The sequence below is a fragment of the Nicotiana attenuata genome, unplaced genomic scaffold (genome assembly GCF_001879085.1).
Source record: "Nicotiana attenuata strain UT unplaced genomic scaffold, NIATTr2, whole genome shotgun sequence".
NCBI classification, from domain to species: domain Eukaryota; kingdom Viridiplantae; phylum Streptophyta; class Magnoliopsida; order Solanales; family Solanaceae; genus Nicotiana; species Nicotiana attenuata.
The window spans coordinates 286875-300739 of NW_017670680.1; the positions used below are offsets into that span (position 1 = coordinate 286875).

At 36.4% G+C, this 13865-nt stretch overlaps 1 protein-coding gene across 1 annotated transcript; it reads left to right on the forward strand.

Moving 5' to 3' along the window:
- Window positions 1-235: 235 nt before the first annotated feature.
- On the forward strand, window positions 236-6387 carry LOC109242226 (ribonucleoside-diphosphate reductase large subunit-like). Its single transcript, XM_019409081.1, has 17 exons — window positions 236-697; window positions 1397-1458; window positions 1579-1666; window positions 2161-2424; window positions 2503-2743; window positions 3096-3172; window positions 3332-3502; window positions 3606-3698; window positions 3788-3937; window positions 4025-4111; window positions 4213-4377; window positions 4478-4597; window positions 4904-5106; window positions 5196-5345; window positions 5436-5583; window positions 5855-5938; window positions 6025-6387. The coding sequence occupies exons 1-17, from the start codon at window positions 470-472 to the stop codon at window positions 6118-6120; spliced, it is 2427 nt and encodes an 808-aa protein (XP_019264626.1). The 5' UTR covers window positions 236-469; the 3' UTR covers window positions 6121-6387.
- The last annotated feature ends 7478 nt before the right edge of the window (window positions 6388-13865 follow it).

Below are 13865 nucleotides of genomic sequence, written 5' to 3' on the forward strand. Positions count from 1 at the left end.
AGCTGGTACAACTAGAGTATTATTTTTAATAATTTCCTAAACTAAGAAATAGGAGTATATATTTTTCTAAATAATTTGAAAATATCTGAAACAAAATCGAAAAATAAATCACTTCATTAACTATTTTCTGTTTTACAATTATCTCAAAAAATAGTTTCCACTAAAATCTTAACAAAGTGGGCCCACATCCAGCTTCTCCTCCACTTTTCCTTCTCTTTTTCAGCCATATTTGATATTTACCCGCCAACCGTCACCCCCGCTCTTGCATTAGGCGGGAAAATTTCAAAACCCTAATTTAATTCTTCAAATTAACGAGGGAAAATCAATACAAAATTCAAAAACCTAAAACCTACTTCATAAAGTTGTTTGTTGTGCTATATATACACGCACATCTCACTGAAATCGAAGCAATCCATTCCCTCTGACAACTGTTCGACGAAATTCCTCACTGAAAGAAAGAATCGAGAAAATGTATGTTTGGAAGAGAGATGGGCGTCAAGAAGCAGTCCACTTTGATAAGATCACAGCTAGGCTTAAGAAGTTGAGTTATGGACTCAGCCCTGAACACTGCGATCCCGTGCTCGTATCACAGAAGGTTTGTGCTGGTGTTTACAAAGGAGTTACGACGAGCCAGCTCGATGAATTGGCTGCTGAGACCGCCGCTGCCTTGACTGCTAATCACCCTGACTATGCTAGCGTGAGTCTCTGATTTACTATACTTGCTTTGATGTTTGTTTGTTGGTCTATTTTTAACAATCTGAAATTGGAAATTATAGTAATTAGTTTCAGATTATGGGTCAATTTGAGGTAAAAGATTGGACATGGTATTTATGATATTAATTTAATTTTAGCACCATATTAGTAGTATTGGAAAAAATATACTGTATAGTAACCAGAGGCTGGTGTAACATGGTTGTCATGGTTCAACTGAACCCAAACATTTTTGACACAAATTATATACAATTCTATGTAAAAGTTCCTAAACTAATATTTAAAATTTGGACCTATAATTTCCTGAAGTGCAAAAGGTAAGGTCAACCTCATCAAATTTAATGGGATCCGCCCTTTGATAATAACATTGATTGAAAAAAATGATTTTGATAGAGAAAAGCATTATATCAAAGTTTACAAGTTGAATTAAATGAATTTGAATAATTGAAACTTGTTGGATAATATAGCTACTGGAATTCTGTCAAAACATTGTTAAATGTTCTAAAATAGAAGAAATGGAAAGAATGTCATATAAATTGGGATGGACTAGTAATGTCAAGTTCTCTCCCTCTCTTGTTGTTTAAATAGAGTAAAGTTTCTGCTGGTGTTATGTCTAAAGATGAAATTTTGCTTTAGATGAAGGTGTTTTTTGTAATCCAATTGTTTACATTTATTTATATTGCAGCTGGCCGCAAGGATTGCTGTTTCCAATCTGCACAAGAACACAAAGAAATCATTTTCCGAGACGTAGGGGCTTTAAATTATTATTTATCATTGATGTTTTTTCTTATATGGAAACAAAAGGTGTGTTTAATGATTGAGAATGGAAAGGTGTTGTTTACAATATTTGTTTTCTGATCTCCATAGGGTTAAGGACATGTACAACCATATCAGTGAGAGATCTGGACTAAAGGCGCCTCTGATTTCTGATGAAGTGTATGAGATTATCATGAAGGTATCATTGCCTTTTTTGATGATAGTTTGGTTCTAATTGTTGGTTTATTTTCTAGGATAAAGGCTAGGATACATTATTTAAGATTTTGTGTGAAAGCATGTTCATTGTATTTCATAGTAATGTGTTTTTCATAAAAAATGTTGATTCGATTAGGATACTGCAGAAAAGGTTGTCAGTTGTCCATTTTTCCTGCACATGACATTTCCTTGCTGCCCTTGTTGGAAGGTGTGATATGGTTCTCAGAGAATACCAGTGTGCCTCATTAAGAATTTTGCATCCCATTGTCAGGAAATAAGACCTGCTGCTTTCTGTTTTTTCCCTTTCCTTTATCTATAAGCTTTTGCAATATTTTGGCGCAATAATAACTTGATTAACTGAAGTGTTGTTTAATGTGATAAACCATTTGAAGTTCTATGCTGATGATAATAGTTGCTTCAGTGGTACTTTGGAATTTTAGAGGTCAGTTATTAACAACTTGCCTTTCTATTCCTCAGAATGCATCTCGACTGGACAGTGAGATCATATATGACAGGGACTTTGATTATGATTACTTTGGTTTCAAAACCCTGGAGCGGTCTTACCTCTTAAAGATCAACGAAAAAGTTGTAGAAAGGCCACAACATATGCTGATGAGAGTTTCTGTTGGGATCCACAAGGATGATATTGAATCTGCCATCAAAACTTATCATTTGATGTCTCAAAGATGGTTCACTCATGCCTCTCCAACTCTTTTTAACGCTGGAACTCCAAGGCCTCAAGTATGCCAATTTAATTTGGAAATAGCTCCAGAGCATGATATACCTGATTTCTTAATAGTTTTCTTCTTTGACTTGCAGTTAAGTAGCTGCTTCCTTGTATGCATGAAAGAAGATAGTATCGAGGGCATATATGACACTCTTAAGGAATGTGCTGTTATTAGCAAATCTGCTGGAGGAATTGGAGTATCTGTTCACAATATTCGTGGTACTGGGAGTTATATTCGTGGGACAAATGGGACATCAAATGGAATTATTCCGATGCTACGCGTGTTTAATGACACTGCTCGATATGTTGACCAAGGAGGTGGCAAAAGAAAAGGTAAGCCTGGACTGCTGTGTCCAGCGGCGGAGGCAGGATCTCCACGAAGGGGGTTCAAATTTTTTTTTTGTAGCTAGTGAGAATTGAACCCATGACCTTATGTAGATTTTGAACACCCTTGACCACTAAACTACACTTTTGGATTGTGTTAAGGGTGTTCAAAACATAATATATAGAGGTAAAACACAGATTTTGCCTTATATATACAGTGTAATTTTTTGGCGAAGGGTGTTCGGGTGAACACCCTTGTGCCCCCCTAAATCCGCCCCTGGCTGTGTCTCTATTTGGATATAATTAATATTGGGCTAATGCCTTGTTTTGATTTGTTCTGACAATTTTATGTCATGTGTAGGTGCTTTTGCTGTCTATCTTGAGCCCTGGCATTCTGATGTATTTGAATTTCTGGATTTGAGGAAGAACCATGGAAAGGTGCAGTTGCTATCCTTGACTTAACCATTCCAGTATTAGTCTTGTAGACTAAAATGTGATCTGCTTAATTAAACTGTTCATTCCACTAGAATTTGCGTAATCCTTTCATATGATGGGGCTTGTAATTGTTTAATTGACACAAAATGTCTATCTCTGCAGGAAGAGCATCGGGCCCGAGATCTTTTCTATGCTCTTTGGGTGCCTGATCTTTTTATGGAAAGAGTCCAAAGCAACGGGCAGTGGTCTTTATTTTGTCCAAGTGAGGCCCCTGGATTGGCAGATTGTTGGGGTGAAGATTTTGAGAAGCTGTATACAAAGTATGAAAGAGAGGTAAAGTCTATGATTGTGATTAATTGCTTGCCAAGCTTGGACTAAGTGATGCTTGCCAGCATATGAATACATGATCTTAAGCAATTCCATTTTGTCAATTCAGGGTAAGGCGAAGAAGGTTGTGCAAGCACAAAATCTCTGGTTTGAGATCTTGAAGTCTCAGATAGAAACTGGGACCCCATACATGCTGTATAAGGTGACTTTAATATTGTTTATCTTGTTTTTTTTGTTGTTGTTTGGATGCATTGAAATTTTCTTAATCCATTTTTCTGCCTGTTATCACAGGATTCTTGTAATAGAAAAAGCAACCAGCAGAATCTTGGCACTATCAAGTCTTCTAACTTGTGTACTGAAATTATTGAGTACACAAGTCCTACTGAAACTGCTGTGTGTAATCTTGCATCAATTGCTCTTCCACGATATGTTAGAGAGAAGGTAGTTACAAATGCCATACACTTAAACATCACTTGCTTTTAAGTTTCCTTGTCCTGTTATTATAGAATTATCTTTTATAACTTTCAGGAGGTCCCAAGTGAATCACAACCATCTAAGCTTGTTGGGAGCAGAGGCTCTAAAAACCGATACTTTGATTTTGACAAACTGGCAGAGGTTAGATTTTTTTATCAAATTGAACTTGTCTACTTCTGATGTCTTGAGTTAATTAACTTGGATATTCATCCTTATCTTGTTCTATTTTTCATGTGAGACAGGTCACTGCATTGGTTACTACAAACCTGAATAAAATTATTGATGTCAACTACTACCCTGTTGAAACTGCAAAAAGGTCTAATTTACGACATAGACCTATTGGACTTGGGGTCCAGGGTCTTGCAGACACATTCATATTGCTTGGCATGTCATTTGATTCACCAGAGGTAAGCCACCTGACATCCAGCTTTTATTGTTTTTGGTAAATGAGCTTTTATTGTTTAATTGGTTCAATGGTGCTGATCTTTATATTTTCTCTATGTATAGGCTCAGCAGCTAAACAAAGACATATTTGAGACAATATACTACCATGCTTTAAAAGCCTCCTCTGAATTAGCTGCCAAGGAAGGCCCATATGAGACATATGCAGGAAGTCCTGTAAGCAAGGTATATATTGGAGCTTTTGCTTTAGCTGATGGTTTACTACATGGATGACTTGTTTGGCTGTCCAGGACTTCTGAAAATTGAGCTGGGGTATCAAGTGCCCTTCTTGATAAAGAAAATGTGATTTTGCTGTTAAATGTGAAGATGTCATCCAAGTCAAAATGTGATTTTAAAATGTGCCCAAAATAGAACCTGATATTATCGGGCCAAAAGTTCAATGATTTGTCAGATTTTGTGTTTGATTTAATTTTTATCTATTTCTTACTGGTTTAGCATTGTACTCAATTAAGATTGAACTATTCTCTTCAGGGTATTCTCCAGCCAGACATGTGGGGAGTAACACCATCAGATCGATGGGATTGGGGTGTTCTCCGTGAAATGATTGCAAAGAATGGTGTAAGAAATTCACTTCTTGTAGCTCCAATGCCCACTGCTTCAACCAGCCAAATTCTTGGAAACAATGAATGCTTTGAGCCTTATACGTCCAATATCTACAGTAGAAGAGTTCTAAGGTTACTTTTGCTGCCTGATCCTTTATCTCAATTCTAACTGAGTTAATTTTGCTGTCTTCAGATTTTAACTACCGGTTGTTCTTTTTCAGTGGTGAATTTGTTGTGGTGAACAAACATCTTCTTCATGACTTAACTGAGATGGGGCTTTGGTCTCCTACCCTCAAGAATAGGATAATTTATGATGATGGTTCTGTGCAGAAAATCCCAGAAATTCCAGAGGATCTTAAACTCATATACAAGTATGAATTTCTTTTCCATGTTGTTTGTTTTTCCTGTTTTCATGTTCATTTTACTTCCAATCCCATGCTTATACTATTTATTGATGTTAGGACTGTTTGGGAGATCAAGCAACGGACCTTGGTTGATATGGCTGTTGACCGAGGATGTTATATTGATCAGAGTCAGAGTCTCAACATCCATATGGACCAACCCAATTTTGGAAAGCTTACATCCCTGCATTTTCATGCTTGGTCCAGGGTATGTTTTCCTTTTCACATAGCAGTTTGTTGCTTCAATTGTAGGATGATTGTGATTTCTCATTTGTGTATGCCATTGTGTATCTGATTTTCAAATGTCAAGTGGTGATATATTTCAAACAGCTAGTTGGCATATCCAAATATTTTCACTATACCTAATAGTCTGTCTAGGAGACGATAAAATTGCTGGAAATTCCTATGTGAAGCTGGTCTTGTAGGGTTTTGTTTACACAGGTTACTGAGGTATCTCGGAATGTTTCAACTTGTTTCAGGGTCTGAAAACAGGAATGTACTATCTAAGATCACGCGCTGCAGCTGATGCTATCAAGTTCACAGTCGATACTTCCATGCTGAAGGTAGTAATCGTTATACTTTGTTTTACTTTCTCCTTATCAAATCAATGAGTTCATGCTTACAGAATGCATTTGGGACTTGAATGCAGGAAAAGCCACAGACTCCAGTTGACGACGAAACTAAAATGGCTCAAATGGTATGCTCTTTGAGTAACCGTGATGAGTGTATGGCTTGTGGAAGTTAGTGCTTTATGCAGAAGGATTTTGAACTTTTGGCTTTTGTTATGTATTTCTTCCCTGCATTCTGGGAAAGCTTAGTATCGATAGGCCAAAGTAGGCCCTAGTAGGATATGGCCTGTATTGACGTCCCTGATTAAATCTTGTTTAACTCTTTGTACATATATTAGATTATAGTATCTGCTGTTACCAAGCTTGCAATTTTCTTGTATCAGTAACTAGTATTGCTGTATTGCATATCTGAATATATCAGTGATAAGAATGTGTTAATCTCTGACTGAATTTCAATTTTTGATGCTGTTAATGTGATAAACAGAAAGGGCATGATAAATGCAAGATAAGGCATGATAAATGCAATCTAGTCACTAGTCAACCACTTAATATAGAGTTAAAATTTCATCAATTCCTTCTTTCTTCACTTCTCATATTGGCATATTCCTCTAATAACATTTTAAAAGGAAGTTTTACCTCATATAGCAAAGGTTGATACCTTATTTATTTTAAATAAATACCCTTTTAAAAAATTATATTCCATAGCTATCTTTTGATTTTTATATCCAAACATTTATTTATGGTTATCTTCTAATCTTAAGTCATAAAATACTTTTTGTATTATTTTTCTCCACCCTCACTCTCTCAATGCCAATCTTTCTCCATAGAAGACAAATTCTCAAAGAAGTACTATATTAAAGTGTATCCAACTCTTTTGTCGTTGTCAACCCTCTTTGGCTTCGATTCTCGTTCTCATCAAAATGGCGACATCAAATTTTTATTACGAGAAGCTGCAAAATGTGTGTAATTGAGGGGAGGCTTATGCTTGACGGGTTTGGTAAAAGTTGTTAATGGAGAAGAAAAATAGTGGCACTAAATGAAAGCTGCCATTGAATTTACAAGTAGTTATTGTTAGGTTTGTTCTCGCGTAACTTTGCTTTCTATTGCCGGAATAGTATCACAGTAATGGGAACAATGATGTTTCGAGTCAGAAATGCGGCCCTCTCGATGAGACGACATTAGAGTTGTTCTTGAACAAAGACGAAGGAGTTTGGGGCTGAGCAAATTGAAGATTATGTTACCTTTTTTTAAAGTGTATTTCAATGTATCTCGCTGTATTTCCATGTATTTCATCGTATTCATTATTTTTTTTATTGTATTTCTGTGTATCTCGCTGTATTTCATGTATTTCATTGTATTCACTGTCTCGCTATATTCCATGAATGTATTCATATAATTTTTTTAATTAATATAATTTATGTATTCAGATGTATATATGTATTCAAAAATATCTGCAGTATGTATTAATATATTTTTGCACTATAGATGACCTGCTATACTTCATGTATTCAATGTATTTTTATGTATTTAACTATATCCAATGTAATTATATAATTTCTCTGAAGATTGCTATATTTTTTGGGTGTTTTTCGGTTGAGAATCTTTTTCATAACTGGAAATACAAATTTTGTGTGTTATAATTGAGTTTGTTGAGTTATATTAGGAGTCTATTATGTTAATTGATTCACTTTCGTTTAAAAACAGCTGAATAGACCATGAATTGCACCATGAATACAGTCGAATACAATAATATGTCGAGCTGTAATTCCCTGTTTCACGCCCTGAATACAGTCGAATACAATAATCTGTCTAGCTGTAATCCCCTTTTCACGCTGAAAAATGCTATTGTATTCATGGATACAGTAGCTTAAATACATCGAATACACTCTAAAAAACTTGAAAACATAGCTATAGGAAGTAATATAGTAAATGGTAGCTACAACTAACTAATAACCACTAAAACATAGTGGTTTCTTAAAGTTTCCCATTTTAAATAGGGACAAAGCAAGCCATTTTTTTTTTAAAAAGGAGATCATCAGTAAAACATCATTCTATTTAATAATCACTAGACTTTTAAACTACTCCCTTTGCTTAAGTTTGTGGACCTATTTCTTATTCAGTCTATTTAAGATAGAATGACTTATTTATATATTTCGAAACAATTTAACTTGAATTTTCAATTATAATATTATTGACAAACTTTTATAATCACACACATTATAGTACTATCACGATCCGAATTTTCCACCCTCGAGAATCGTGATGGCGCCTACTAATGGGAGCTAGGCAAGCCAACCTTAACTACTTGCTACACTTTCATATTTCCTCTTTTTAACAATTTACCAGACGATAATATGATAACAGCGGAATTTTTAAATAAATAAGCGGAAGTCAACAATTATATATCTTAAGACTACGTCTATTACAGCTTTTAAAACCTCAAATACCCAAAACCCGGTGTCACAGACTATCTAAGAGTCACTATATACAAGGTCTGAAGAATAACAGTACACTGTTTCTGAAATAAAGAGAAGGAAACAGGAAATAGAGATAGAGGGAGACGCCAGGGCCCGTGGACATCTGCAGGTCTACCTTGGGTCTCTTGGTGGACTGAAGGAAGCCCTCCAACTACTGTCCGAAAGCTGCTCCGGGATCTGCACACAGTGCAAAGTATAGTATCAGCACAACCGACCCCATGTGCTGGTAAGTGCCTAGCCTAACCTCGGCGAAGTAGTGACGAGGCTAGGACCAGACTACCAAATAAACCTGTGCAGTTTAAATATATACAGCGGAAAAAGAAATACTGAGATAACCAGTCAATGTGGGAAGGGGGAACATGCTGTGGGGGAGATAACAGTTCTGAATAGAAAGGCATCAAGTACAGAAAGTAACAACACAACTCGAATATCAACAAGGAACAGAAATCAACAGTTTGCACGGCATCATCCTTCGTGCTTTTACTCTCGTCCTCACCAAAAATAATTATTTATCAAAGATGTGCACGGCATCACCCTTCGTGCTTTTACTCTCTCTCCTCACCATGTAATCAATATAATCAGCACGGAATGGTACATCGTGCGGCACGGCATCACCCTTCGTGCTTTACACTCTTTCCTCACAATATCAATAATGCACGGCATCACCCTTCGTGCTTTAACACTCTTCCTCACCCAAACAACAATCACAAACAAGGTCAAGGGAATAAACAAGAACATATAGAAATCCCGACAAGGAAACAACAATTAAACAATTAAATCCCGGCAAGGGAACAATAATTAAATAATTAAATCCCGGCAAGGGAACATTTCAATAACTCTTTCTCTATCTTTCACTTATACTTCATAACTCGCTTTACCACTTGAGCCAATACTCCAAATGGTTCAATCATCTCATATGCTTTTACAATTCATAATATAACTCGAGCCAATGCTCCAAGATGTTCAAAGGTCTCAATTCCTTCCACAAACTTTTAACAACAACTAGAAATCATCACCAAAGCATGAAGAATACAACGAAATCAAGATATTCACAATATAAAGACTCACGGTCATGCTAGACACCAACGTATAGATACTCGTCACCATACCTATACATCGTACACGACTAATACCACATAGCAAATAGGACTCAACTCCTAATCCCTTAAGCTAAGGTTAGACCAAACACTTACCTCGAACTTCCACGGCCAACTCAAGCCTCAAACACCGCTTTTTCTTTCAAATTTGGCTCCAACACAATTGAATCTTCAACAAAACGACATCAATGACCCTTTTATCCTATGAATATCCCAATAATTGTCAATTTGCATATTTTGGGTCTAACCTTTGACTTTGACTTCAACTAATTGCGTCACTTATGGTAGACAAATTATAATTAATCAAAGATATTCCTTCCATTTTAATTTATGCGACATAATTTTATTCGGCACAAAGTTTAATAGATTTAAATATTTCACATATAACTATATTATATTAAAAGCACGAAGGCTCTTAACGAAATGTTGTTCGTCTTTTTTACACTTCAAAAGTATAGTTCACACTGAACAAAGTCATTTGATTAATTTTTTATATTTAGAAATAGTCATTTAATTATTTTTCTAATATTGAAGACTTTAAATTCAACTAAATTTTGTGTATTAAATATTTCCTTATTTGAACCATGTAATTTATCATATTTTTAAAAGAAATATATAACAAATTGAACGGCAAAAATTTTAGCACTTCAATTCTTGTAACGTTTGGGATTCTTTACTTTCCATAGAGGAAAAAGATTCTTCAAATTGGCCTTTTTTCATGAGTAATTATTGGCGTGAATTTGGAACTTCAATGGGCAGAACACAACTTCAATTTGATAGACATCACTATTCTATTATTAGTAAATATTGAATTAAACACAAAGGCCTAAATATTTTAGGTCAAATTTTCGAGCAATTTTAACTTCTTTTATGTAACGACCCGACTGGTTGTTTTGAGCAATTGCGTTCGATTCGGCAGTTTGAGGTCACGAGTAGCTTCACATAGTGCATTATGACTTGCCTGCATCATTGGTTCGGGTTTTTGAGAAGTTCAGAAAGAATTTTTAGAAGTGACTTTCATTTGAGAAGCTTGAAGTTGAAAGAATTGACCAAGAGTTGACTTTTGAGTATTTGATCTCGGATTGGAATATTGATGTTCCCAAAGACTCGGGTAGTGATTTTGGACTTAGGCGTACGTATGGATTTGGATTTGGAGGTCCGTAGGGTAATTTGAAGCATTTTGGCGAAAATTGGAAAGTTGAAGTTTTGGAAAATGGAGAAGTTTGACCCATAGTTGACTTTTGTGATATCGGGGTCGAAATGCGATTCCGTGAGTTGGAACAAACCCTTATGTCATTTGGGACTTGTCTGCGAAATTTGGCGTCATTCCGGGTTGGTTTGATAGGTTTCGGCATGAGTTTTAGAAGTTGGAAGATTGGAAAGTTCATAAGTTCGATTGATGGTGTGATTTGTCGTTTCGGCGTTGTTTGATGTGATTTGAGACCTCGAGCTGTTAGGTTATAGGACTTGTTTGTATGGTTAGACGGGGTCCCGGGGGCCTTGGGTGTGTTCCGGGTGGGCTACAGGTCAATTCCTCCTATATTTGAACTGCTATTTTCTGCTTCTGGTGTTGTTCTTCGCAATCGCGAACAGCCTTCCGCGTTCGCGAAGTGTTGTTGCTGGCTACCTCAAAATCCTTCTTTCCGTTCGCTTTCAACATCTTGCGTTCGCGAAGGTCTGTCTTTCCCCTCATCGCGTTCGCGTTCCTTCCACGCGTTCGTGTAGTTATGCCTTTTCACTCTTCGCGTTCACGTACTAATTCACGCATTCGTGAAGAGCAGTCGTTGGGCCATCAGACTTTTCTTCTTCGCGTTCGTGAATGTGTTGTCGCGTTCGCGAAGCACATCTAGGCAGCCTTAGTCTTTCCTTCTTCATGAACGCGAGTATCCTTCCACGTTCGCTATGCTTTAGCATCTGGGCAAAATAAATAATACTCTATTGCGAGGGTTTGCCATTTTCACCATTTTTGGAGCTCTAGAGCTCGGTTTTGAGCGATTCTTTGTGGGGTTTTCAAGCAAAACGATTGGGTAAGTGTTCTTCACCTAGTATTTAATGTATTTCATGATTCTATCTTCATTTTTATCATTTAATTTGTGTTTTGGGTGAGGAAAATGTTGGTTTTTGAAGAAAATCTCTAAAATGAAAAATCATGATTTGAGGGACCAAATAGTATCGGAATTTGATAAATTTTATATGGTTGAACTCGTATCGAAATGGGTATTTGGTTTTTGTAAAATTTGTCCGGTTCCGAGGTGCGGGCCCGGGGGTCGACTTTTGGACCGATTTTTAGAATTTGATAAAGATTGAGACTTTATGATCCGGAATAGTTTCTTATGAGTTTTATTTGTGCTTTGGAGTTATTTTGGTTAGATTTGAGCCGTCCACGTCCGGAGGTCTTTTCATCCGAGAAGTTCATTTTAGAGTACCGGTTTGTCTCCTCTGAGGTAAGTATCTTGCCTAACCTTGTGTGGGGGATTTTTCCTTAGGTTTTGAGTCTTCCATGCTAATTGTAGTCCGTGTACGCAAGGTGACGAGCGCGTGCTCGGACTTATTTGTGGAAAATTTGCCTTTTTGGGTTCTTAGGTCCTTGAATTCACTAAGTAGGAAGTTGTTCCGATATGATTGAGTTTCCTATTTGCTAGTTTCACCTCTACATGCTCTATACGATGTTGTTAGCACTTCTCGACCTCTTACTTGTTATTCGGCCCTTATTTGCCTTAATTGAAGTGATTTTCTTACTTATTGTTTTGTGTTACTCCTTAATTGTAAGTTCCTCTATGACTTTGTGCATATATGCTACATGTCCAAATTGTTGTGGTTGCTTGTGTAGTTATCACGTGTCTTACATGTCTTGTTGTTTTTGTAAATGTTGTTATATTCCTTTGATTTTTACGTGATTCTCTTGTTGTCGTGTACTTATACTCTTGGCTCTTGTAATTGAATTGTTGATTTAAATTATGTACGGTAGGATCGCGTTGCACGCCGCAAACAAGAGGAATAAGGGTGATATATTGAGGAGGAATAAGGGTGAATTGATATTATATGGTGGGATCGGGTTGCACGCCGCAACATGAGGAATAAGGGTGATATATTGAGGAGGAATAAGGGTGAATTAATATTATATGGTGGGATCGGGTTGCACGCCGCGACATATTATGTTTATTATTATGATATTGATATTGTACGATGGGATCGGGTTGCACGCTGCAACAGGAGGAATAAGGGTGATATATTGAGGAGGAATAAGGGTGAATTGATATTATATGGTGGGATCGGGTTGCCCGCCGCAACATATCTTGTATTTTGGTATCCCCTGTTTTACTGTATTGACTTTAGTTCCTTCGTGTAAGACTTTGATAATTTGTATTTCTGATTTTCACTGAGTTTTGAGGATCGAGATATTGTCATTGACTTATTGACTTGCCGTTATTTCCTGAGTTCTTTTCCTAATACTATTATTCTGGTGAATTAATTTTCAAAATAAATTTACTACGTTGAGTCGTTTCCTCCTGCCCTGCAGCGTCGTTCGTGATATCATGATTTAAAATGAAGGAATTAATATCATGCGTTTCATTGAATGAATGAAAATAATAATCTGAATAAGAGTATGATACTAGACGACTAGAGAAGAGAGAGGCAGGAAAGCCAGATCGGACTGATCCTCTCTTCTCTCTCTTTGTCCACGCGAAGATTCCATTCCTTTCCTTTCCTAGCCTCTTTTAGACTAGTTTGCTCCTAGGAGTCCCTAGAGTGTGACTCCATTGAGTCCGCTATGAACAATCCACCCTTTTTTGGATTATTGCCGATGTAATCATAAAAAGCGCCGAGGTAAATGGATTTAGGAATTCATACCCGGTTCAAGGGAAAAGGCAAGGAACTTTCAACAGCTTCCTTGTGTGCCTTTAAGTTAGAACTCGCTGTATATGTTAGTATCTACTATTTCTAATAATTGTTATATTTTTATTTCAACTGGTTTCTCAACTAAATCTCCTTAACCTGTCCGAGGTTATATTTTCTTAAAAAGGAATTTATGTTAAGTTTTAATTTAATGAACCCTATATTAAAGGCGATAGCTTATCTGATGTTGGATTTCTATTTGAAAAATGTTATTTTCTTCACTCAAATGATTTTTAAAAGTAACTTCATCTTTTCTCGCTGGTTTTCCTATTTGGTCTAGAAAATGTAAATTTACTTTATGATATATAAATGGAACTTCTTGAACATCTTAATTAGTGTTTGTCACGGATATTATGTACTGAATAGACGTGGATCTTTGACGTGCAAGGTGAATGGGAAATATGTGGGCACCAGGTGATATGTGTGTTAAAGGTTTGGAAGTTGTGTTTG

Bases quoted from the DNA above. Each gene is read 5' to 3' on its own strand.
- LOC109242226 (XM_019409081.1), top strand. From the start codon at position 470: ATGTATGTTTGGAAGAGAGATGGGCGTCAAGAAGCAGTCCACTTTGAT. The intron at 698-1,396 runs GTGAGTCTCTGA...TTTATATTGCAG, and splicing joins ATCACCCTGACTATGCTAGC to CTGGCCGCAAGGATTGCTGT. The intron at 5,107-5,195 runs GTTACTTTTGCT...GTTCTTTTTCAG, and splicing joins TACAGTAGAAGAGTTCTAAG to TGGTGAATTTGTTGTGGTGA.